The sequence below is a fragment of the Haliotis rufescens genome, unplaced genomic scaffold (genome assembly GCF_023055435.1).
Source record: "Haliotis rufescens isolate VD_foot unplaced genomic scaffold, xgHalRufe1.0.p SCAF_10, whole genome shotgun sequence".
NCBI lineage: Eukaryota > Metazoa > Mollusca > Gastropoda > Lepetellida > Haliotidae > Haliotis > Haliotis rufescens.
In genome coordinates, this window is record NW_025963780.1 from 5,288,540 (window position 1) to 5,311,218 (window position 22,679).

Sequence of the window (22,679 nt, forward strand, 5' to 3'; positions counted from 1 at the left end):
ACACACGTCTCTTACACTTTCCACAAGTCGGCTGTATGTTGACGGTTCAAAAGCCATTTAAATACGTCGTGTACACTGTTCATATGTCTTTCATAATCCAATCCTTCGGGCTCCCCCCCCCCCCCCCCCCCCCCACACACACACACACACATTAAGCTGACACGCCGCGATATAACTGGAATACTGTTAAAAGCGGCGTTAAACCCAACTCACTTGCTCACTCACTCATAATCCAATCTCATTAAAATCAGATCTAGAAGTTCTCGCTGCCGCTAAACAGAGATCTGAGGACATCCCATTGCGGGTCACGTCAGAACGACCTTTCGAGAACTTTGACCCACCACTGAAATGACTAACAAGAAGTCAACATCAGCCAATTAGAAAGCAGCTTTCTCGAGCATTACGGCACTCGTTTCAACATGGCGACTTCCATTTCAGACTACGTTTGAAAAATATGTTTACACAGTTCTCGATTAAAATTTAAAAAAATGAACAAACGAACATTCCGGAGTCTAATATATGGTTGAGATTGTATAGCAGCGCTTCCAACATACTGTGCAAAGCCTCCTCCGCTCATGTGTTTATCCCATGGAAGCGAGAGACAGACAATAAGTTTGACAGAACCAGTCGTACGGGTCGTAACTGTCGTTCGGAATACCCCGTTTTAACGTTTTCAAGGTTGCATGATTAGAAAACACATTCCAACTGTCATTTTCATGATCTGGTAAGCTACGTTTTGATTAGTCGGATGAAAGGTCGTAATGGGATGTCCTCAGATCTTTGTTTAGCGATAGCGAGAACTAAGATCTGATTTTTATGAGATGGGTCATAACCGTTCACACACGTCTTATACACTTTTCACACATCGGCCGTATGAAGACGGTTCAAACGCCATCTGAAAACTGTTCGTATACCGTCCGTACATCGTTCATACACTGTACACAAATCAACCGGCGATCATTGATCGAATTTTGTCACAGTGCGAAAACAACCATAAGCTTCAGACATTTCCTGTTCAAATATGTTCACTGTTTTTTAATTATTATCGAAAAACATATGCTCGAAAATCCATATGGCGTTTAATGTTTTTATTCATTATTGTAGGTTATCCAGTTTTCTACGTCCAGGGTAATATAACGGTACATGTATTAAAACAGTAAACGGGCTGTGTAACGGAAGTGTTTACCATATTTTAGATTCTCATGAAAAGATAAAAAGAATGGGAACACCTGGTTTCTAGGAGCTCAAATCATGAAAACAAAACATTAACATATATTTTAAAAACAAAAATGCAGTCAATGCTACATACAAACTGCAAAGAACAATTAGAGAATGAATGCGACGGGAGCCTGGAAGTAGGTAATGAACACACAAAGGTAATAACGCATATCCGCAAATGGCCGGACAGTGTCATTGATGTGTATGACCGCCTCTTTGGTGTGTACACTCCCTGCAACGACGTAGCATTGACCGCACTAATGTCCGCAGTGTTGTTGGGGGTGGGTAGCCATTCTGCTTGGATCAATTGGAACAGCTGTTGCTGATTTGCTAATGACATCTTATATATGGGATATATTTTCCTCGTGAATACAGTCTTCTTTCTAAAACACTCAACATTTCCAGATGATATCATTTCCAGATATTTCCTGGGAATACGTTGGGAACAACGTCAACATTAGTTTGAAATTTTACTTTCCACATCAGATCTTTTGGGGTTCTTTGTTTCACTATTTGTCCTAATCGCCGCTACCATCAGCCTCACCACTTGTATTGTTCAGGCATTCGCTGCTTTCATTGTCAAGTGTCGTACAATCTGAAGGCACATCGGTTGCCAACTCTTTTGAACCTTCATATGAATCCGTTGTGTCGTCTCCTGCAGCCGCTGAATCCGCTGTGTAGTCTGCTGCAGTCGCTGAAACCGTTGTGTCGTCTGTTGCAGTTGCTGAATCCGTTGTGTCGTCTAAAGCAGTCGCTGAAACCGTTGTGTCGTCTGTTGCAGTTGCTGAATCCGCTGTGTCGTCTGCTGCTGTCGCTGAAACCGTTGTGTCGTCTGTTGCAGTTGCTGAATCCGTTGTGTCGTCTCCCGCAGTCGCTAAATCCGTTGTGTCGTCTGCTGCAGTCGCTGAAACCGTTGTGTCGTCTGCTGCAGTCGCTGAAACCGTTGTGTCGTCTGTTTCAGTCGCCGAATCCGTTGTGTCGTCTGAAGCAGTCGCTGAAACCGTTGTGTCGTCTCCTGCAGTCGCTGAATCCGTTGTGTCGTCTGCTGTAGTCGCTGAATCCGTTGTCTCGTCTGCTGTAGTCGCTGAATCCGTTGTGTCGTCTGATGCAGTCGCTGAATCCGTTGTGTCGTCTGCTGCAGTTGCTGAATCCGTTGTGTCGTCTGCTGCAGTCGCTGAAAACGTTGTGTCGTCTGCTGTAGTCGCTGAATCCGTTGTCTCGTCTGCTGTAATCGCTGAATCCGTTGTGTCGTCTGATGCAGTCGCTGAATCCGTTGTGTCGTCTGCTGCAGTTGCTGAATCCGTTGTGTCGTCTGCTGCAGTCGCTGAAAACGTTGTGTCGTCTGCTGCAGTCGCTAAATCCGTTGTGTCGTCTGCTTCAGTCGCTGAAACCGTTGTGTAGTCTGCTGCAGTTGCTGAATCCGTTGTGTCGTCTGCTGTAGTCGCCGAATCCGTTGTGTCGTGTGAAGCAGTCGCTGAAACCGTTGTGTCGTCTCCTGCAGTCGCTGAATCCGTTGTGTCGTCTGCTGCAGTCGCTGAAACCGTTGTGTCGTCTGCTGCAGTCGCTGAAACCGTTGTGTCGTCTGTTTCAGTCGCCGAATCCGTTGTGTCGTCTGAAGCAGTCGCTGAAACCGTTGTGTCGTCTCCTGCAGTCGCTGAATCCGTTGTGTCGTCTGCTGTAGTCGCTGAATCCGTTGTCTCGTCTGCTGTAGTCGCTGAATCCGTTGTGTCGTCTGATGCAGTCGCTGAATCCGTTGTGTCGTCTGCTGCAGTTGCTGAATCCGTTGTGTCGTCTGCTGCAGTCGCTGAAAACGTTGTGTCGTCTGCTGTAGTCGCTGAATCCGTTGTCTCGTCTGCTGTAATCGCTGAATCCGTTGTGTCGTCTGATGCAGTCGCTGAATCCGTTGTGTCGTCTGCTGCAGTTGCTGAATCCGTTGTGTCGTCTGCTGCAGTCGCTGAAAACGTTGTGTCGTCTGCTGCAGTCGCTAAATCCGTTGTGTCGTCTGCTTCAGTCGCTGAAACCGTTGTGTAGTCTGCTGCAGTTGCTGAATCCGTTGTGTCGTCTGCTGTAGTCGCCGAATCCGTTGTGTCGTGTGAAGCAGTCGCTGAAACCGTTGTGTCGTCTCCTGCAGTCGCTGAATCCGTTGTGTCGTCTGGTGTAGTCGCTGAATCCGTTGTGTCGTCTGCTGTAGTCGCTGAATCCGTTGTGTCGTCTGCTGTAGTCGCTGAATCCGTTGTGTCGTCTGCTGCAGTTGCTGAATCCGTTGTGTCGTCTGCTGCAGTCGCTGAAAACGTTGTGTCGTCTCCTGCAGTCGCTAAATCCGTTGTGTCGTCTGCTTCAGTCGCTGAAACTGTAGTGTCGTCTGCCGCAGTTGCTGAATCCGTTGTGTCGTCTGCTGTGGTCGCCGAATCCGTTGTGTCGTGTGAAGCAGTCGCCGAAACCGTTGTTTCGTCTGCTGTAGTCGCTGAATCCGTTGTGTCGTCTGCTGTAGTCACTGAATCCGTTGTGTCGTTTGCTGCAGTCGCTGAAATCGTTGTGTCGTCTGCTGCAGTTGCTGAATCCGTTGTGTCGTCTGCTGCAGTCGCTGAATCCGTTGTGTTGTCTGCTGCAGTCGCTGAAACCGTTATGTCGTCTGCAGCAGTCGCTGAATCGGTTGTGTCGTCTGCTGTAGTCGTTGAATATGTTGTGTCTTCTGCTGTAGTCGCTGAATCCATTGTGTCGTCTGCTTTAGTCGCTATATCCGTTGTGTTGTCTGATGCAGTCGCTGAATCTGTTGTGTCGTCTGCTGCAGTCGCTGAAACCGTTGTGTCATCTGCTGCAGTTGCTGAATCCGATGTGACGTCTGCTGTAGTCGCTGAATCCGTTGTGTCGTCTGCTGTAGTCGCTGAATCCGTTGTGTCGTCTGCTGTAGTGGCTGAATCCGTTGTTTCGTCTGCTATAGTCGCTGAATCCGTTGTGTCGTCTGCTGCAGTCGCTGAATCCGTAGTGTCGTCTACTGCAGTCGCTGAAACCGTTGTGTCGTCTGCTGCAGTTGCTGAATCCGTTGTGTCATCTGCTGCAGTCGCTGAATCCGTTGTGTCGTCTGCTGCAGTCGTTGAATCCGTTGTGTCGTCTGCTACCGTCGATGATTGGGTGGTATCGTCTTCTACCGTTGATGATTGGGTTGTATCGTCTGCTAACGTTGAGGGTTTGATTGTGTCGTCTGCTACCGTTGATGGTTGGGATGTGTCGTATGCAACCGACGATGATTGGGTTGTATCGTCGCTTGACGCTGTTGAAGTTGTATAATCAGCAGCTGTTGAAAATTCTGCCTGACCTGTGAATAAATAAATGATGTCATAGTCATTGTTAACAATATGATCAAAATATATACATACACCACAGTCTTTTAACAACTTCATTTTATCTCTGAAACATCAAATAATCAATCGAGCCTTACATTTTCTGAAAAAAGAAACATAAAACTTTCTATTTGCTGCTCAGAATCAGCCATTTCCCACTCAAAACCGCCAATGTGTGATTTTCCACCAAAATGTGAATATGAATAAATTTAATGAGACTGTCCAACACATTGTCAGTGGATGCCCAGCTTTGGCACAAACACAATGTCTTAAGCGACATGATGGAGTGGCTCGATCCTAGTATTATCGTCTTCGCCATGCTTGTGATTTTGACACAGAGGTCTATCCATTGTACGACCCAGAATATGTTGAGAGCGTTATGGAAAATGATAAATACAAAAAACTGTACATACTACTACTACTACCTACTTTGCCAGAGGGGGCGATCGGGTAGTCTTGTGGTTAAAGTGTTCGCTCGTCACGCCGAAGACCCGGGTTCGATTCCCAATATAGGTACAATGCGTGAAGCCCATTTCTGGTGTCCCCCGCCGTGATATTGTTGGAATATTGCTTAAAGCGGCATAAAACCATACTCACTCACTTGAGTGTGTAATATTTTCCAGCTGTACCAAAGCCGCCTGTAAATAACCTGTCTGGACCAGACCACACACCCCTTTCAAGCGAAATAGATCGCTAGATACCTCTCGAAGTGGAGGAAAGAAGCTGCGTGTATAAAAAAAACTACCAGAGAGACATTTTGTAGAAGATGTATTGCACGTTTTGATAATCGATACTTTGTATGACCAATTTAGGGAAAATCTGTTTGGACAAGTCCATTTTATGAACAGGTGGGTTTGGTTATTTCCCGCATATTGTCACAGTCCTCACGTCGATCATCTGTACCGTTCTCGTAAAACCGATTGTTCCCCCGCTTTTGGAATCATGCTCTTTTTGTAGGTTCATGAAGTGAGTGAGCGAGCTGTGTCCGACGCCACTTTTAACAACATTCCAGTTACATCACGGCATGTCAGCTTAATGTGTGAGGAACGCCCGAAGTGATGCAGGTCTCAGACGTTTACCACTTCTGTAACCCACGAGCACGGGTATGGTGCTGACAAACCTGGAAACATAATCGGGGCGAACCGGGATTCGAACTCACAAACATAGGTTTCAGGCATGTCCAAGGAACGCAGCTCTGCACTGTGAATCGCGGCGCCAAATACGTCTTGCGAGACAGAAAGGGATATCACGGTTTGTATGATACGGTTAACATGATCCAAAATTCAAATATTGGTGCATATCAGTATCTTTATAAAAAAAATCAGTTTGTTAAAATCCAGACCAGATATTAAATTGATTTTTACATAAAGAAAAGTTGAATTGGATTCACTTTTTCCCCGTAGTGAAAATAAGTAGGTAAGCTGATTTTCACGGGTTTTTAATATGATAAAACAGTCGTCTAAAACTCTTTTCCATGAATGTTCAATTTGTTCTGTCATAGATTCCCGAAGAGTATCTCTTACCTTATCATAAAACATATGCTCTAAAAATCTCAAAACAAGGGTTACCTTTGTCATTGGCTACTCCAATCTTTGTCAATAATGAAATCAATCAAAATAAAACATGTTATTGGTAATTAAATTTAATTAAATTAAATTAAATCTGATAGCTTCCATTCCGAGCTCAGTTTCAGTATAACTGTACAAACTAACAACATCCACACTAACTAGCATCGATCCTTCCGGTACCTCAGTACGTAATTTACTGGAAAAAATCAATGTCACTCTGAGAAAACTGGTTTACATGTTTACATAAGGGCTTAAGAATGACATCTGTGACATTGCTGAGACATTGAGTTACAGCTATGGGGTCGTCCAACTGGAAATAACTTCACAATGTTCATCATTAATTTACTTTTGAATTAATTTATTTGGTATGTACTTTGGGTTGGTCATGAGAATTAGCGGTCTTTGATTCCTTTTCTTTGTCTAAACTTTCATCATCATTCTTATCTAACAACTTTACCTTATTCTGGACATATGTTTTATTCTTTTTTTTAACTAAAAATGATGTGATATTGATCATAATTTAAAATGGACATTATCTTCTCTGATTGCGGGGCGGTGGGGTAGCCCAGTGGTTAAAGCGTTCGCTCGTCACGCCGGAGACCCGGGTTCGATTCCCGACATGGGTACAATGCATGAAGCCCATTTCTGGTGTCCCCCGCCGTGATATTGCTGGAATATTGCTAAAAGCGGCGTAAAATCAAACTCACTCACTCATTCTCTGATTGCTTTGTTCATAATAACAATAACACATCCTTATTCGACTTCTTTAATAACGTTTTTTTAATTATTTTTAAAGATAAGTACGGTCTTTCAATTCATATTCAGATATGTTTTGTTTGTTTTGCATGAATAGGAGCAATTTCAGTCTGTCACTAACGTCTTACAAATATTGTTCTCTCCCGGGATATATCTTGATGTATTTTCCACCAGACTTTCACCATTGTTCTTTCTTCCTGCGTCATCATCCTCTACAATGTGACGTCATAGTTCTCCTAAATTGTATGACGTCACGTTACTATACGTCATCCCCGTTAATCAGTATGGCCTGATGAGACTCTTCGTGGTAGAGTTGAAAGCGCTTGCCAATTAAAACTGTGTTCAATTTTACTCAACATTTATGAGGTATTTCATCTAATATGTATATTTATTATTGATCGTTCTAGAGGTCTCTCGTAACTCCATTTGGAGTGGCGCAGTCTTTATCAAATCGTATTTGATTTGATTTGATTTGATTTGTGTTATATCTGACATGAGATTGGAATAAATTATCTGCCTGTCTACGTACCCCACCAATCTCGGTTCAAACGGTCTAGATTGACATTGGTTACGGTTAAAAAATAATGTTGTTTTGTTTTCGTTGAAAACAACTCGAGAGAAAACTCTTGCTAGTCCGCCTAACATGAACAACAGTGCAATTATTCCAACGTTTACACACACAATCGATGAAGAAGAACTTTAGGTCCGGCATTGTTGTTAGCGTCGACCAGCTAATGTCTAATGTGAATAGCTATTCATTGGCCATGCATGGAGACATGGCGAAGCAGACAGACATCATATTGATACTCAAACATATTTCAGGGCTTCCTCTCACCGGGACATTACTGAGTGACTCAAACGGTTAATTACAAATATCGCGGTGCGGAAAGGTTAAGTTTAACGAACAAGACACAATATAAATATCACGTGGGTAACGATCATTTATGTTTTTAGTAGGACGATGTTGTGAAACCTCGTTAATCCGGACCGTACCGTTCCATCGATAATGTTCGGATAATCAAATATCCGGATTAACGAATCTTTGCTTAGGAGTGTCCTTCGTATAAAGAGTATACTACACTCGTCCTCGTAGATGCTATTTTTACGAAACGTGTGAACTTTCGCTCTGTCAGATACCATAGAAAGTTCACGAATTTCGTAAACATAGCATCTTACGTGGACGAGTGAAGTCATTTATGTATTACCTACACTTAGAAGAAATATAAGGGCGTCACACTAACCGGAAACTGGTTCGGTTGCGCATGAATAGTGAAATGCCCAAATTCAGACCTGCTTACATTCATACGCATACGCATTGGTAAATAGTTCCTGTCGGGTTGTGTATGAATACTGTGTGTGTATGCAGCTCATGTCACGGAATGACAGGTTTATTTGAAAGATTGAGTGAGTGAGTGAGTGAGTGAGTATGGTTTTACGCCGCTTTTAGCAATATTCCAGCAATATCACGGCGGGGGACACCAGAAATGGGCTTCACACATTGTACCCATGTCGGGAATCGAACCCGGGTCTTCGGCGTGACGAGCGAACGCTTTAACCACTGGGCTACCCGACCGCCCCTTTGAAAGATTGAAAACTAATTGGTATGCGTATAACGTCATGAATAGGATACACTAAAAAATACATGTAGAGTCCATCTTCGCCTCCCGTTGGAATGTCGGCCATGCCGTGAAGACGGTAAATCATACCGCCAGTACATTCAACGGGTACTCAGCATTGCTGCTGTGAATCGAGCTTACTTCCGGCCTATGGCGTTTCGGAGCAGAGAATTCACTGTGATCACCTTAGAAGTTAAAGGTTATAAATAGTGTCCTCTATGTAGGAGCAGAGAGAATGTCACAAAGTCGCACAGGGCTTACATGGATATACTGAAAAGGTTCAGCGTTGAGTGAGGTGAGGTGAAATGGGGTTTAACGTCATTATTGCACTTATATAGCGACGTGCATGTACGTGTGTGTGTTTGTGTGGCTGCTTGTACTAGTCCGGCCTGATGCCGATTTATAGTGCTAGCTCACTGAGATACCATGCCGCAGTTTAACATGAATACCCCACTCAGACACAGTATACTGACACCCAGCCGACCAGTCCTTGTTTTAGCCCTTTAATGCCGAGCGCCAGACAGGGTAACAACAAGTACCATCTTTTAACGTCTTTTGGTATGACGCGGTCGGGGATCGAACCCCGGACCTTCCGCTCTCCGGGCGGACGCTCTTCCTCTAGACCACGGAGGCGGTTCAACATTTTAGAGAACGGGAAGGAAAGGTCGCTAGGGATAATGTTGAACGCCAGATATACTGCTGCATTTTTTTACACACTGGATGTTTTCGTGACCTGAAAGATGCACGGGAATCTAATGGAGTGATTGAATCATGAATTTCCTGGCCGAATGATTTGTAACACGTTTTTCAGTTATTCTCACTGAATGGCATATTCTCTTCAATTCACAGTGGAAACAAGTTTATTTTTACTGTCATGTCCCCGTTTTAGACAAGGGTAGTTAAGGCCCAGTCCTAAAATGCGTCGCAATTGGATGTGCAGAGTTCTTTCCCTAAGCGTTCCGGAAATAGTTGATCGAGGGTTCAAATCCCGGTTCACCCTGATAAAGTTTCTAGGTTTGAAATAAGCTTTCTAGCCGCTAGAAGATGATATGAGTGAAATACTGTTTCAAATGGGCGTTAATTGAATATCCCTCGCTTACATCGGGTATAACGAGATCTAGCATCATTCGTCACCACTCGCCCCTTTCCGTAACCTGCAAGAAGACGCTATTCGGCTTGCCCGGAATAACACGAGTTGGTCACGAATGACAACAGCATGTGTAGAAAATCTCGAGGTCTCCACAGCAACACTATAACGTAATGAGTGAGTGAGTTTGTGGTTTCACCGATTTTAGCAATATTCCAGCAATATCGCGACAAGGGACACCAGAAATGAGCTTCACACATTGTTACCATGATGAAATCGAACACGGTACTTCGGTGTGGGCTAGCACTATAAAACCGGCATGAGCCCCCACTATAAGTGCAATAATCTTGAACGCGACATTTAACCCACATGTTCAAATGTTTAACTAGAATTATTGTTCATCTCATATAAGATCCACGTCCCAACATCATCTGTCACACACAAGTCCGTGTCAATCAGTCGTTGCTATTCTGTCCATCTCGAAATATTGTTCCTCTGAAAATATTAATATATCCATCGACGTCCTAACGCCACACCACATGTTCATGTTAATAATATCTTTGACATATTATGTCTTCCTTGACGTGCTGGCTTTCTCCAATCTTCTTAAAATCAGATCTTAGTTCTCACTATCGCTAAACAAAGATCTGATTGGGCTTTCTCGATCTGAGAATTCCCCTTGATTTCGGTTACTTCGTTACAGCAGGCATTCGCTATAATATATGTCTTATTTAACCTTGTAGGGGGCACGGGTGGCCCAGTCGTCTAAAGCGCCGCGATTCGCTGTGCAGAGTTGCGTCCCTTGGGCACGCCAGAAACCTATGATTGTGGCTTGGAATCCCGGTTCGCCCCAATTATGTTTCTAGGTTTGTCAGCACCATACCCGTGCTCGTGGGTTTCACCAAAGTGGTTAACGTCTGAGACCTGCATCACTTCGGGCTTTCCTCCCACATTAAGCTGACACGCCGTGATATAACTGGAATACTGTTAAAAGCGGCGTTAAACCCAACTCACTCACTAACTATTTAACCTTGTAGCATGTGTGAGTATTATACTAACATACATTGAGAAGACCCACCTGCGACCATGTACGCTTTTGCTCCAAGCACATGCTCCATTGTCAGGCTCCCTAACTCCTTCTCGTGAAGGTAGCACAGCCGCTCTATCCTCTTGTAGACGAATGATAGGCAGTTGTCTCCCCTTCCGGCACATTCTTTCCCACAAAGTGTCAAGGACACCCCACCAAGAACGGCAATGATATAATCAGCCCCAGTCTTACCATTGTACTGCTCTACCAAGCTAAACCTCCGTTCATGAATTATCATAGAAACAGTCCTAAACATCCCAGCTAGGGACACTAGGAAGAACACTATGTCCATGGTTATGTTCCCAAACATGTGTTCTGACCGACTTCATGTAGTTTAAGTTAGCTTTAACAACGGTTGACGTTGAACATGCCCGGATGTTTACTCCTTCACCTGCCTCCACGCCCCTACTGATAAGCAAAGTAAGTGATTCAACATTAAATATATGAATTCATATGGACCCTTACTGAAATATTCTAAAGGCTTGTTTAACAAAAGAGATCGATATGCTTTGTTTAAATCGATTGATGCAAATATAAGGATTGGAAAACGAACGGAGATTTTGTTGACGCCTCCACATATTGAAAACGTTCATCAGAGTTCTAGGTACTTGTCTTCAAGATCTTACAGATAATCAGTTAAAAGAGACTAAGTACTATAACCCTGGTTAAAAACACCTTTTATCAGTTTGTGAGTACATGTATGTTTCTTGGACTACTTTGTTGCCTCATAACGCATCACTTCAATGTTTAGACAGGAGATGAATTTGTTTGCAGCGCTGTTACTCTATTTGATCATTATACTAAAGGGTTTCAACACAACCGCACTGCATGAACACAATGTGCACTTTAACTGAACTAAACGTGTACAGTTATAAATAATTTTGCTGAGGTCCTCTCAAAACCGACAGCAGACTTTATTAGTATTAAATCAGTTACTTTGTGAATTAGCAACATGTTTATTTGTTGTGCAACCTGATTCAAGGAGGTCTTTACAGGCATTGTGTTATTTGGCAGTGGAGACTGTTGTAAGTTTATTTTTGGTGATTGTCAGGGGCAGCAATCGATTGAAGGGCTAGTAAAATGTGAAATATTGTTGATGCCAGCGAGTTATGTGCCCCTGGTTGTTTTCAAGGCAGCCTTGATCATTCGAAAAGTTTCAGGATGGGACAGTTCCTGAAAGACTGGCTGTACCTAAACTGCCTAGCAAAAGCACGTATACACGCATGTGTAATGGTGGCTAAGAATGGCACAAACCAAAAATGATTATTCGATGGGGATCTACTTGATAGAGTATAACCGTTGTGTTTTGGACATTAAGGTAATAGTGTTTCGGCGATTGTTTTCAGTCTAGTAACGCTTGATAACGTTTGTATTTGTTTGGTCAGATACAATTATTTAAATGTATAATTTCTTTTGTCCGGCAATTTATCGAAGCGCGATACGTGCACATTTAGGGGCCTGTTTCAAAACGTTCGACAGTGTCAAAAACTGAACGATATCATGAGTGCAGTTAATGAAGTAGGGCCTATTACTTACTGTAGCTGCCCCTTATTTTACCTGTCGTATTGGCTGTTTTGACCATAAGCCTACATTTGTGTTGGAATATTTTTAGTTGAGTATTCATAGATATTGTGTGGTCATTTACTGATTTAACAAGTAAGTGCTTTAAGTACCGGTTTCTGGGTTAACCTTTTCGTTTCAAAATAGAAATCACTTAATAAAATTGTACTACACACGACGGCAAAGTTGCGTTCCTTATGCGTACCAGGATCCTATGATGAGAAGTTCGAATCCCAGATTTACCCTGATTATGATTCTTCGTTTTTCAGCACCATACCCGAGTTTCTGGTTTTCAGGAATGTGTTAAATGTCTCAGACATACAGTTTACATCAATTTGGGCATTTATCTATAATTTACACACATTTATTGCACAAATACAATTAGTGTCTTCCAACGGCAAAGTTATCACATAAAGTCCCAAAAAACTTCCTATAAGCCTAATATGCCTATTAATTAGATTATTACCATTGAAATGGCTTAGTTATAGAATCATATGTACATTCGAGCAGCCAAACCGCAGCTAGAACAATCAACGCAGAGGAACCCATCCTTTCCCAGGCAAATCATTGACGTAGATGAAGAACGATGTGGGAGAAAGATGACGTCCTTGTTTGACACCATTCAAAATCTTGAAGCAGTCAGTACTAACTAAAAGCTACTCACTATCTGTATAGGGAGACTGCATAGCAGTCAATATTGGTCCTTTTACACCTGTTCTGACAATCTCCAGACACAATAAATTCTTGTTTACAGATTGAATCAAATACCTTTTTTTTATATCTATAAAACACAAAAAGTAGACTTTTTGTACATTTTTCTGTTATGTTTTACTCTTTTCAGTGATTGGATATGATCTTTACATGATATATTTTCTCTAAAACCATCTACAAACAGGTTGTAGTTATACAGACAAGTAGTAAGTCTGTTGACCAGAACCTTTGCATAGATCTAGTATGTTGTACACAACAGGGTAATTCCTCTGTGTGAGAGTAGGTCCATTTTGGTCTTCTGTTGAAGCTCAGGGGATGGATTTTATCTCACCACATCTCAGGGACTATTCCACTTTTAAAAGCGACGTTGTACATGGATCGAAGGATATCAGCACATCTTTAATTCCGTAAAACTTTCATCAGTATTTCATCAACCCCTGCTGTTTTCTCACTTTGTAAGAATATATGGCATTTAAGTTACTTTTTGTCTTGTGATTTGAATGTGAGCATTTATCTGTATCCTCAGCTACAGGGACAGTCTAACCATTAGCATGAATGGCTGATGTAGCATTAGAGTTATATAGAAAATAAAACTGCTCCTTCCCACATTTAATTCGGTTCCCAGGTCAGATGAGACTTCGCCTTTCTCTGTTCGGACCAAAGGTATCATATGCTGTCTATCATTTGACATACTACGTTTCCCAATTATCATTCCCAAATAATGGTGAGTTAGTTATGTTTCCCTCAATCTGTACTTGCTTTTCTGTTTGAAGGTTTCTTTCATGTTTGCGGAGGCACTTATCAACGGTTTTCCTTGTTCACAGTACTCATATTTGAAGATTCTATTAACCATATGTCTTCCTGGCTAATCTAAGTTGACTTTTTCTTTCTTACATGATTAATTCCATAAATTCAGCAACTCATCTCACGAGTAGGGTTTAGCCCTGGCTTTGTGCCCGTTTGTATTTAGCACTGTGTCGTCTATTGTCTTTTAGTCAGTTTACAATCCATCTCTGTGTGTAATGTCTCTTATAGAGATTATTCTGTTGTTCTTTCCTGGCTATCCCTTCTCTGTTTATTTCAAGCATGTTACTAAACTGGCTGTACACGCTTCCATCAAATCAGGTGGCATATTGTTCATATCAGGCAACTGTCCTTCTCTATTTTCTGTACATGATGAAGACAGTTGAACAATCTATTAAAGGTTCCTCTTTGCTGTTTACAACTTTGTCAATGACTTCTCTCAACTGGACATCATCAACACAATCGATTATGTCCTTAAGTTGAGCACACCTAGCAGTGAAGTCACCGCATGCATACAAAAGTCCTTCATTGTGGTATTGAACAGGAAATGTTCACTGTCAATAACACGAGACGATGGTGCTTGGGGTAGGTAGCAGCTGCAAAGACAGAGGTCAGGTTCTCCTTTCTTGTTGACTATAATCCAGAGAATGTCTTCCTCATTGGTATCAAGGGACTTTACCTTCAAGATGGTTTCTTACCAAGAACACCACTCCTTCAGAGCCCCGCTCAGCATGCCTATTAAAATGAATCCTGTTATTACCAAACCATTAATATTTCACAATTAGTAGAAACGTCTCACTGATACCCAAGATATCATCTTTGAGATTATAATGTCTTTAGTATTTGCAGATAGCCTTATTTTACCCCTCTAGTGTTCTACACACCAAGCCCTATCCTGAGCTTTTGGAGTAGCGTTAGGAACGACAAGTGAGTGAGTGAGTTTTTAAGCCGCATTTAGCAATATTCCAGCAATATCACGGCAGGGGACACCGGAAAATGGGCTTCATACATTGTACCCATGTGGGTAATCGAAACTGGGTCTTCGGTGTGACGAGCAAACGCTTTAACCACAAGGGTACTCATCGCCCATTCATCAGTTTAAGTGTATTAACTCTCCCTGAACTCATACGAGGCTGGTAAAAAATCAGCATAGTAGGCACCGGTAAACGTCTTTTTACTTTCTATGTAATCAACGAGGATCACACCCTTTGCATCCCACAATACAGTGGCCATAACTTTCTTTACTGATCTTGACTTGAATCACTTTGGTGCAGGAGTTGAATGGTGCCATCCCATGGATTGACGTTTTGACTCGGGATCATAATGGTTGACCCCTGTTTCATCTCCTGTTACTAATCTCTTTTTGAATTTGACGAAATCCTCCTCAATTAGCTCTAAATTCTTCTCTGGCAATGTCAGTTCTTTTGTTCTTAAGATCAGAATTTAGAAACTTTGGCACCCAACAATCAGATATCTTATTCATCTGTAAATGTTCATGAATAATATTTTCAATGGATCCATTGCTTAGACATGCGTCTTCCTCAAGTTCAGAAATGGTAATCCGTCTATCTGACAGTATACGTTTTTTCTGTCTCCTTGATTGAATCTTCATTGATGGAAGTTGAGGAACGTCAAGACCTAGGGTCAACATCAAGTCTTATTCTCCCAACAAGACTCAATGTACTACATTGACTAGTCACTTTGTTATGGCCCATAGTTCAAAGTTAGTCAGGCTTAGAACCTTTTGACCAGCCCTCGTATTTTGGATAAATGTTCTGGGGATAGCTTCCGCTTTCAGTTCTTCCTGCCATTTCATGTAGTTGGAGAGCTTATTTGTGAAATCTTCCCTAACTTTGTTTCTTCCTACTTCTACACTGTGTTTAATCAAGGTAGAGAGGTTTGTGTGGAGATTTGTTTCTGGACTACACAGACTAATGTCCATATCCTTTACTGCTTTCTGTAGATCAGAAGCTGACGAGCCAACTGCTTGTAAAATAGCAGAGGAAATACCATCATCATCTTGGCTGTCTTGCTTCTTCCTACTTCTACACAGTAAAAGGTGACTTTGCTTGTCGTAAATGGCGACTAACGGGATCGGGTGGTCAGGCTCGCTGACTTGGTGGATGCATGTCATCGAACCAATTGCGTGGATCGATGCTCATGATATTAATCACTGGATTGTCTGGTCCAGACTCGATTATTTACAGACCGCCGTCATATAGCTGGAATATTGCTGAGTGCGGCGTTAAACAACAAACCAAACAACCAACTACTTCTACACTGTGTTTAATCAAGGTCGAGCGGTTTGTGTGGAGATTTGTTTCTGGAAGCTGAAGCGCCAACTGCTTGTAAAATAGCAGCGGAATTACCATCATCATCTTGGCTGTCGTTCCACCCTTTTCAGCCATGACAGTAGACGAGCTGTCACTGTTTACGTCTTTTTATTTCTTCTTTTCACCACTTGCATGGCTTTCACCGCTCAAATTTCGCTTTCGAGATGAGCCTGGTTTGACTGTAGACACGCACATGTACGTCTTGTGGTATCTAAACACTCAGTATATTTTCAAAAGTTTGTGATTTTGTGAGCTCGATGTGACAGTCCTCGGCTCAACAATTCTTTTGGTAGTTGACTTAATTCCCCAATCCACCCAAAGTCCCCAATTGGAGTTCTATTGTACACTGCGAATTCAGGGTAAGGCTTCCTCCCCGGCAACCTATGCTGGTCGCAAGATGTTTGTTTATTTGTTTCTTTGTTATTTACCACAATCAGAAATATGTCAGCTATATGACAGCGGTCTGTAAATAATCGAGTCTGGACCAGGTAATCCAGTGATTGACATCATGAGCATCGCTACACAGGACTTGGTGAATTGGTTGATAGCGTGACATCGTACCCTGACGGCGCGTATCGTTGCTCTTTGCACATTGTATGGCCCAGGTTCGATCATTTACAAGCCGACGTCATTTTGTTAAATATTAATGAGTAGGGGGGTAAAAAAAGAAGTTTGTGATCATTATGTTATTGCAATGTCGTGTATTACATACGTAGGTGCTGTTTATATGCCATTTCTGGGACTGAACTTGTGTTCTATAACTGCCTGAATAATCGGCCTTTACATCCACACATGACGCAGATCCTTTTGCCAACCTCGCTCCTTTCCGTCAATTTCCGTAATCGCAAAGAAGGCTCGGCTCTGAGTGTAGGACCTGGGGCAACTTCTGTCCCAACAGTAAACAGACATCTAAACGCGATCTCGGATGTTCGTTTTGCACGTAAACGTGTCATCTGTGTTTACTTTTCGTTAGTCCTATATATACCTTATACCTTATATATATACCTAATTTAGAAGAATTAATACTAATATTCCCAGTAAACTCGTATACAACAACGTTTCGAAAATATAGTTCCTACAACATGATGTAAACAATATAAATTGCTCAGGGTCCAGACCGGGCCTAACGGGGTATTCTGGTTAGCGTAAATACCTAAAATGAAACAATAAAAATTACGATGAGACACATAACTTATGCAAACAGCAGCTTTTGCCACATAAGATGCAATTTCTTACCTCAGACAAGTCATTCAATTCTGTCGTCTGCACGCTAGGGTGTTTACATCACGTGACGGTCATGTGGTCAAATTAGGCCTGTCTTACAGACCCGTGAAGATCCGAGGTAGAATAGGTCTTCAGGAACCCATGCTTGCCGTAAAAGGCAATTATGCTTGCCGTAAAAGGCGACTATGCTTACCGTAAAATGCGACAAACGGGATCGAGTGGTCAGGCTCGCTGACTTGGTTGATGCATGTCATCGATCCCAATTGCGTGAATCGATGCTCATGATGTAAATCACTGAATTGTCTGGTCCAGACTCGATTATTTACAGACCGCCGTCATATAGCTGGAATATTACTGAGTGCGGCGTCTTACAATGGCCACGAGTCACCTCATGATCAGAGGCATATTTTCACCGAAAACAGCCAAACGTGTTCAGATAAGACTCAGATATTACAGAGTAGTCCTACTCGTATTAGAACGTATACACGTTAACATTATCACACCGATAACGATAACATCATCTGTGGAACGGAGTCATAGTTTCCGTTACATTCGGCTCGTCTCGGTCGAATTAGGACCTCGGCCGACACTGGCTGGAATCCATATTGGAACTAGTTTCGTGGACGTGACTGTCACATGACACGTCACAACCTTCGTGACTGTTCCCACTTTATCCGGTGGCTGTGGTCTTGGAATCAAAGTGAATACATGTCGTCTGTCAAGCGCGGAATAACATGTAGTCAAAAACGGCCGTCACAGTATACGAAATATTTTCGGCTGTATTTGGTGTCACTCGGTTTGAAATGAACTCGTTGCACTGGATAAATGATAACACTCATATCAGATTAAGATTAATATATTTACTCACTGTGGTACATTGTACAATAATTACATACATTTACATTACATACAACTATGATAATCTGGGTTACAACACTTGGGCATCAAATATTCGGGTACTTTTGTTCTCAAATGGCTTTGGCTATGCTTGGATTTATCAGGGAGTTGGTAACACCTGTATGTTTGTAAATATGTTCAAAGAAAGAATTGTAAATACCTTTTATCAAACATGGATGTCTAATTCAAATGCAAGTAGCAGATATGAAGTGTATAGATCATTCAAATCCTTACTGGAGCCTGAAAAATATTTAAAAAATAAAAAAATAATTTAAATCTTCGTTCAACATTAACGCGTTTTCGTATGGGACTGAGTGATATTAGAGTAAATACCGGAAGAAGACAAAATACGTTAAAATCTATGCGTTTGTGTCCATTATGTGATATGGGTGTTGAGGACGAATTTCATGTACTTTTTATCTGTGAGTCTTACCAAGATATCCGAAAACGTTTTATACCCGCTAAATACCTTAAACAGCAATGTAACACATCCCTTATATCACCTATGTCTAATCAATCTTCTGGTGTAATCTACAGCCGAGCTCAATTTCTCCATCAAGCACTCAATATTCGCCAAGAACTTGTAAATACAAATGTCTCCCAGAATGCACATATGTTGAAAGTATGTATACATTGTAAGTGTTGTATATAGGCCGGAGGCCTTTCATACAATAAACTTCTTGTCTTGTCTTGTCATAAATATAGATGGAACAATTTAAAACGTTGTATGTACACATCACAAAAGTCGCTTTGTTAAAAAATGCCCTGGATACTTTATCGTGAAGCCACCTCGAGGCACCAGTTCTTTCCAAGTGGGTCAATCAGTTATTGACCAAGATTATAACACAAGACTGAAGTTGAAAGACGTAAGTGTGTTATAAGCTATTATAGCTAAAATGGATAGAATCATCATAAACCGCCCGCATGTTATCAGAAATCGGCGGGCCACTGTAACTTGATAATTCCCTCATATTGCTTAACGACGGGCCATTATCACTCCCGTTGTTAGGTGACGTCACAGGGTATGGAAAGTGACGTCACGTTTAATAGTGACGTCATCTGGTTTGTTCTATGACGTTTCCATATTTGTAAAAGTGGGTTGGTGACATTCGTGTTGATTGCAGTAAATGTTTCAAAACCGATATTGTTGTTGCTTTTTATTTGATAACAAATGCAATCCATTTTAGCTATAATAACGGTAACGCTCTTTTTCAGGGCATTATCATTTGCAGAAGCCCTCGGTCTTTTAAACTGCCCTCCTTCGTCGGGCAGTTAATGGAAGACCTCGGGCTTCTGCAAATGATAATGCCCTGAAAAATAGCGTTACCCTTATACCAAACATGCAGATTGATTCAGCATTATTGCATCTTGATCGTGGTTGTGACGGAGAATTTGCTACATTTTCAGCACATTGAACATAATTATACAGAATATACAGTTACTGAAAGATCACAGGGGCGACACCGACACCGAGTTTTTTTACCAAGAAGTTGCATATCCTGTAGTGCATTTATAATGCGCCAGATTCCATTCACCAAGTGGATGCTCATAGCGCTACACTATTATTACCCCGGTCAATGGATCAGTGAGCACTCGATTTTCATTCTCAGCTCCCTGGGGAGTATATAACCCAAGACGCCCGTGAGGCGCTAGAAGGGTAACAACCTCATCACCATCTCATCCTACCGGGTACCCACTCACTGCTGGGTGAACAGAGGCACATTTCGAACAAAGTCACTTGCCTAAGGAGACACCACGTGTGGTACATCTGCTTCAGTGTGGGGCAGGACCGAAGCCCTAGAAACTCTCAGGAGTAAAGCTGCTGAACGTGGTCATCCATCCAACTACTCTCCGTTAACGCGATTACTAGCTGGGGATTACGTACATCACTATGACTACTGTACACTGTGCACCACTATAGTACAAAAACTACTTGATAAACAAGGAACTTCATGTGAAGAAGGAGCTAACACTAACGTTAATAACAATAAACAATAATAATAACAATTAACATTTTGAATAACTGATCAGGGTTAAATAACTGATGAGAATTTACATGTCCACATGTCCCACCTTGAATGAAGGTTTGGTTTTAGCATCAGAATGTCTCTATAATTAGACAAGGCGTTTATCAGAGGCAGTTTAGTCGAGCATTTTTAGGATTTAGTTATAAAAGGTAGTCTTTTCATAGATTTGTTTCTTCCGGAGTTTGATGGATCTGGAGCTTTTTCAAGACAGATAATTAAGCCATCTATCAATAAAGATCACACCGGGATGTGCGCGTGTGTGCGCGTGTGTGCGCGTGTGTGCGCGTGTGCGTGTGTGTGCGCTTGTGTGCGCGTGGAGCTTTTCAAGACAGATACTTAAGCCATCTATCAATAAAGATCACACCGGGATGTGCGCGGGTGTGCGCGTGTGTGCGCGTGTGCTTGTATATATCTCGGAAGGTTCTCAGATCCGATGTTAGTCCTAGGAATGCGTTAATAGTTTTTCAGAGAGTTGTTTTTAAAAGTTTCAAAAGGTTTAAGGGTACAACGATGATCAGGGTTTTTTATAAGGCAGGTTTTTATTGAAGGATTGTAACCTTGATCTGTCATCAACTGGACCCACCATCGTTGTTGCCACTGGATCCACTATTGCCACCATAACCATTATTATTTGTGAACAGTTCAGTTGTTGTCGCCGACGTCGATGTTGCAATGCTGTTGATACCGGTTGCTGCTGTGTTTCCAGACGCCATTGTGTCGTCCGTAGTACTAGATGTCGTGGCTGCTGTTGGTGACGTAGAGGGTGTGAAATCTATCGGAGTCATCACAGACAAGTCTATAAAAAGATGTAGCAGCCAACATGAGCCGGAATCAATAACACATTCTCATAAAAAGAGTGAGTGAGTGAGTTTGGTTTTACGCCGCTTTTAGCAATATTCCAGCAATATCACGGCGAGGTGAGGTGAGGTGAAATTGGGTTTAACGTCCCATCCAATATTATTGCGATTATAAAGCGACGTGCAAGTGTGTGTCTGTCTGCTTGTACTAGTCCGGACTGATGCCGATTAATAGTGCTAGCACACTGAGATACCATGCCGCAGTTTAACATGAATACCCCACTCAGAAACAGTTTACTGACTCCGAGCCGCCCAGTCCTTGTTTTAGCCCCATAATGCCGAGCGCCTGACATGGTAACAATAAGTACCATTTTTGAACGTCTATTGTAATGACGCAGCCTGGATCGAACATCGGATCATCCGCTCTCCGGGCGGACGCTCTACCACTAGACCACGTAGGCTGTCTTATTGAATAAGTAAATAAGCATGTTTACAAACCATGAAGTCAGGGGAAGAGGTTTTTTAAAGCCTTTACGAAAAAAGGAGTGAGTGATTGAATGTTGTTACTGTAACATTAATATTATTTTGATTAAAACTGTGTGCCTGATATGTTTTTTTGAAAAAACCACCTCGCAACAATGTAATTTAATCTTTGTCGCAAAGATTTTCTTTTTTTCAACATAATTACCTTTTTCACGAATTTTCAGGGGCAGACTATCAAATGGTCGGTCCCACAGAACAATGTCCTAAGTACTCGGGGTACGATGACACAGCCACATAGTCTGACACAGTCTGACCAGCCGATCCCAAATAGTCACATCTTACAAGAGAGAGGTGGGAATTTATTCTCAACCCGTCTCATGCCCATGTGTCAGGATTAAATCACTCCCCTTAAATTTCACTTCTGTCCTGGGAAAGAATCACTCTAGACTGACCTGACCTGGTCATTCCTTGAACTGATACACTCTACAGTGACCCGACCTGGTCATTCCTTGAACTGATCCACTCTAGAGTGACCTGATCTGGTCATTCCTTGAACGGATACACTCTAGAGTGACCTGATCTGGTCATTCCTTGAACTGATACACTCTAGAGTGACCTGATCTGGTCATTCCTTGAACGGATACACTCTAGAGTGACCTGATCTGGTCATTCCTTGAACTGATACACTCTAGAGTGACCTGATCTGGTCATTCCTTGAACTGATACACACTAGAGTGACCTGATCTGGTCATTCCTTGAACTGATACACTCTAGAGTGGCCTGATCTGGTCATTCCTTGAACTGATACACTTAAGAGTGACCTGATCTGGTAATTCCTTGAACTGATACACTCTAGAGTGACCTGATCTGGTCATTCCTTGAACTGATACACACTAGAGTGACCTGATCTGGTCATTCCTTGAACTGATACACTCTAGAGTGACCTGATCTGGTCATTCCTTGAACTGATACACTCTAGACTGACCTGACCTGGTCATTCCTTGAACTGATACACTCTAGAGTGACCTGACCTGGTCATTCCTTGAACTGATACACTCTACAGTGATCCGACCTGGTAATTCCTTGAACTGATACACTCAAGAGTGACCTGATGTGGTAATTCCTTGAACTGATACACTCTAGAGTGACCTGATCTGGTCATTCCTTGAA

General features: G+C 42.2%; 1 protein-coding gene across 1 annotated transcript; it reads right to left on the reverse strand.

The window, feature by feature from the left end:
* Window positions 1–1,546: 1,546 nt before the first annotated feature.
* Window positions 1,547–20,942, reverse strand: LOC125377673 (mucin-22-like). The gene is made up of 3 exons (XM_048391578.1): window positions 20,813–20,942; window positions 10,665–10,943; window positions 1,547–4,534 (listed from the first exon to the last, which is right to left on the reverse strand). The coding sequence occupies exons 1-3, from the start codon at window positions 20,940–20,942 to the stop codon at window positions 1,737–1,739; spliced, it is 3,207 nt and encodes a 1,068-aa protein (XP_048247535.1). The 3' UTR covers window positions 1,547–1,736.
* Window positions 20,943–22,679: the final 1,737 nt, after the last annotated feature.